Source organism: Pseudophryne corroboree (genome assembly GCF_028390025.1).
Source record: "Pseudophryne corroboree isolate aPseCor3 chromosome 3 unlocalized genomic scaffold, aPseCor3.hap2 SUPER_3_unloc_15, whole genome shotgun sequence".
Taxonomy (NCBI): Eukaryota; Metazoa; Chordata; class Amphibia; order Anura; family Myobatrachidae; genus Pseudophryne; species Pseudophryne corroboree.
The window spans coordinates 430842-433564 of record NW_026967503.1 but is presented as its reverse complement, the minus strand read 5'-3'; the positions used below and the strand labels follow the sequence as shown (position 1 = coordinate 433564).

Sequence of the window (2723 nt, the reverse complement as noted above, 5' to 3'; positions counted from 1 at the left end):
CAGGATGACCTGTGTTCCGACTCCCTCTGAAGCTATGTCCAGTAGCCTAAGACTCCAATCCATCCTGCACGCAGGTGAGTTGAAAATCTCTCCCCTAAGTCCCTCGATGCAGTGAGCCTGTTGCCAGCAGGACTCACTGAGATTTAAAACCTAAAAAACTTTTTCTAAGCAGCTCTTTAGGAGAGCCACCTAGATTGCACCCTGCTCGGACGGGCACAAAAACCTAACTGAGGCTTGGAGGAGGGTCATAGGGGGAGGAGCCAGTACACACCATGTGATCCTAAAAGCTTTCTTTAGATGTGCCCTGTCTCCTGCGGAGCCGCTATTCCCCATGGTCCTGACGGAGTCCCCAGCATCCACTAGGACGTTAGAGAAAACAGAACTCCGGTTATACTTGCAAAGCACAGTCTCTGATAACTAAACGTGGAATAACTTGGTAAATAAATGTGAATGGTTTAGAAGACAGAACTCCGGTAATACTTGTAAAAGCACACAGTCTCTGTAACATAAAAGTTCTTTAGCCAAGCAAGGCCCAGGCAGGAGACAGTCCTAACTCAGCATGCTTGATAAGTGCTGGATGCAATGCACAGAATGGAATGCTGGTAATAAGGTGCACAAGTTAGGCAATGAATAACATCTGAGGAGAGTCTATTACTGCTGATGAACTGTGGCAGGCTGTGGCTGGAGTCTGGAACAAGCAGGAGAAATGCAGAATGATGAATGTAATGAAATGATGATAATATCCATGGGGAACTACTGGAGACAGGAACCAGGAGACCTTGACACACCAAATGCGACTCGTCCGAGGCAATGAGACTGAGCCAGGAACTGGAGTTTATACCCCTTGGTCTGTGATGATTGGATGTTGCATCTCTATGAGAACACACCCCTATGGATTGGGTGTTAAGATCAGCTGTGTGTTATCTGAAGTTAACGATTCATCAGGAGAGTAATTCTGCAATGCACTGCTGATTGCTGGCTGGGCTCAGTAGTGCACCGGGAGTAAATGCTGTTAACTAGAAGCACTGTTTAAGCCAGGCTACAGGAGACTGAAGACTGGAACTAAACTGCTGGAACCTGCAGTTCTACAGGTCCAATTCACAGGGGATACTCTCAAGACAGAGGACTGAAGCCAGGAGACGCCTGTTCACAGGAAGTGATGCAAGGGAGAATGCAGATTCCTGACATCTGGTTGGTAGGTAAAGCTGAGCTGTAGCCCTGCCCCTTGTTGGTGAGCTTCTATCAGGACCTGTTTCACTAAAATCGAGTCACAGCCAACTGGCATCACCCACAACTGGAGCTCAGCTAGACAGTTAGGATTGGTACTGGGTTATTTCACCCTGCTGTAGCATGTATATTGCAAAAAGCATATGAGATAAGACAGGATCTTGAGGAACAATACAAGGCAAAGATAAGTATACTCCAGAAGACTAATATGGTCCCTCACCTGAGTGATGTCTATTGTGTGCAACAAGAGCTTATCTCTCAGAGTATGGAAATGGTCTCTCACCTGTGTGACTTTGCTGATGTGTAACAAGATGTGATTTCTGTGTAAAACATTTCCCACACTCAGAGCAAGAAAATGGCTTCTCACCTGTGTGAATTCTGTTATGGCTAACAAGATATGATTTCTGTGCAAAACATTTCCCACACTCAAAACATGGAAATGGCTTCTCACCTGTGTGACATCTCTGATGCACAATAAGATCTGATTTCTGTGCAAAACATTTCCCACACTCAGAACATGGAAATGGCTTCTCACCTGTGTGACTTCGCTGATGTGGAATAAGTTGTGATTTCTGTGTAAAACACTTCCCACACTCAGAGCAAGAAAATGGCTTCTCACCTGTGTGACTTCTCTGATGTGTAACAAGATCTGATTTCTGTGCAAAACATTTCCCACACTCAGAACATGGAAATGGTTTCTCACCTGTGTGACTTCGCTGATGGGTAACAAGTTGTGATTTCTGTGTAAAACATTTCCCACACTCAGAGCAAGAAAATGGCTTCTCACCTGTGTGACTTCTCTGATGCATAACAAGATCTGATTTCCATACAAAACATTTCCCACACTCAGAACATGGAAAAGGCTTCTCACCTGTGTGACTTCTGTTATGTATAACAAGTTGTGATTTGTATGTAAAACATTTCCCACACTCAGAACATATCAGTGGCCTCTCACCTGCCTTACCTGTGTGTGGGTTAATAGGCTTTGTGTTCTGTGTAAAACATTTGGCATCTATAGAACAGGGAAACTCTGTATCTACTGTCAGAGCTGTAACAGATGCACCAATATCAGAGTGATCAGGAGAACATTTCCCAGGATCAGAGGGATCAGCTGATAGAGCTGGATGTATAATTGGGGTAATGGGGTTATCTCCAGGAGAATCCTGTCTACTGTCATTATCTTTTATGCCACAATCCGGGGATAACATTAGATGTCCTTCTGAGATATTCCTGCTTGTGTGTCCATCTGCTGGAAATAAAATACATTAAGGAAATGTGACATTTTCTGTAACAATATTAATCTTGTAAACAATAGGAGAAGACGACTCTCTAGGACATTTAATTGTAAATGTGTGTGTATAATAAAACATAACTTTTAATGAAGGCTTTATAATATTGTCTCAGACTATCATTGTGTCCACCCTCCTAAGAACTCTCACAATAACAAATGTAATATTATAATAAGACTTAGATATATCTCTCTCTTGTACTGGTAA

The 2723-nt window shown here is 43.2% G+C and overlaps 1 protein-coding gene across 1 annotated transcript; it reads right to left on the bottom strand.

Moving 5' to 3' along the window:
• Window positions 1-382: 382 nt before the first annotated feature.
• Window positions 383-2470, bottom strand: LOC134983444 (gastrula zinc finger protein XlCGF17.1-like). The gene has a single exon (XM_063949119.1). It carries the CDS (start codon window positions 2433-2435, stop codon window positions 1479-1481), a length of 957 nt encoding a protein of 318 aa, XP_063805189.1. The 5' UTR covers window positions 2436-2470; the 3' UTR covers window positions 383-1478.
• Between the last annotated feature and the right edge of the window lie 253 nt (window positions 2471-2723).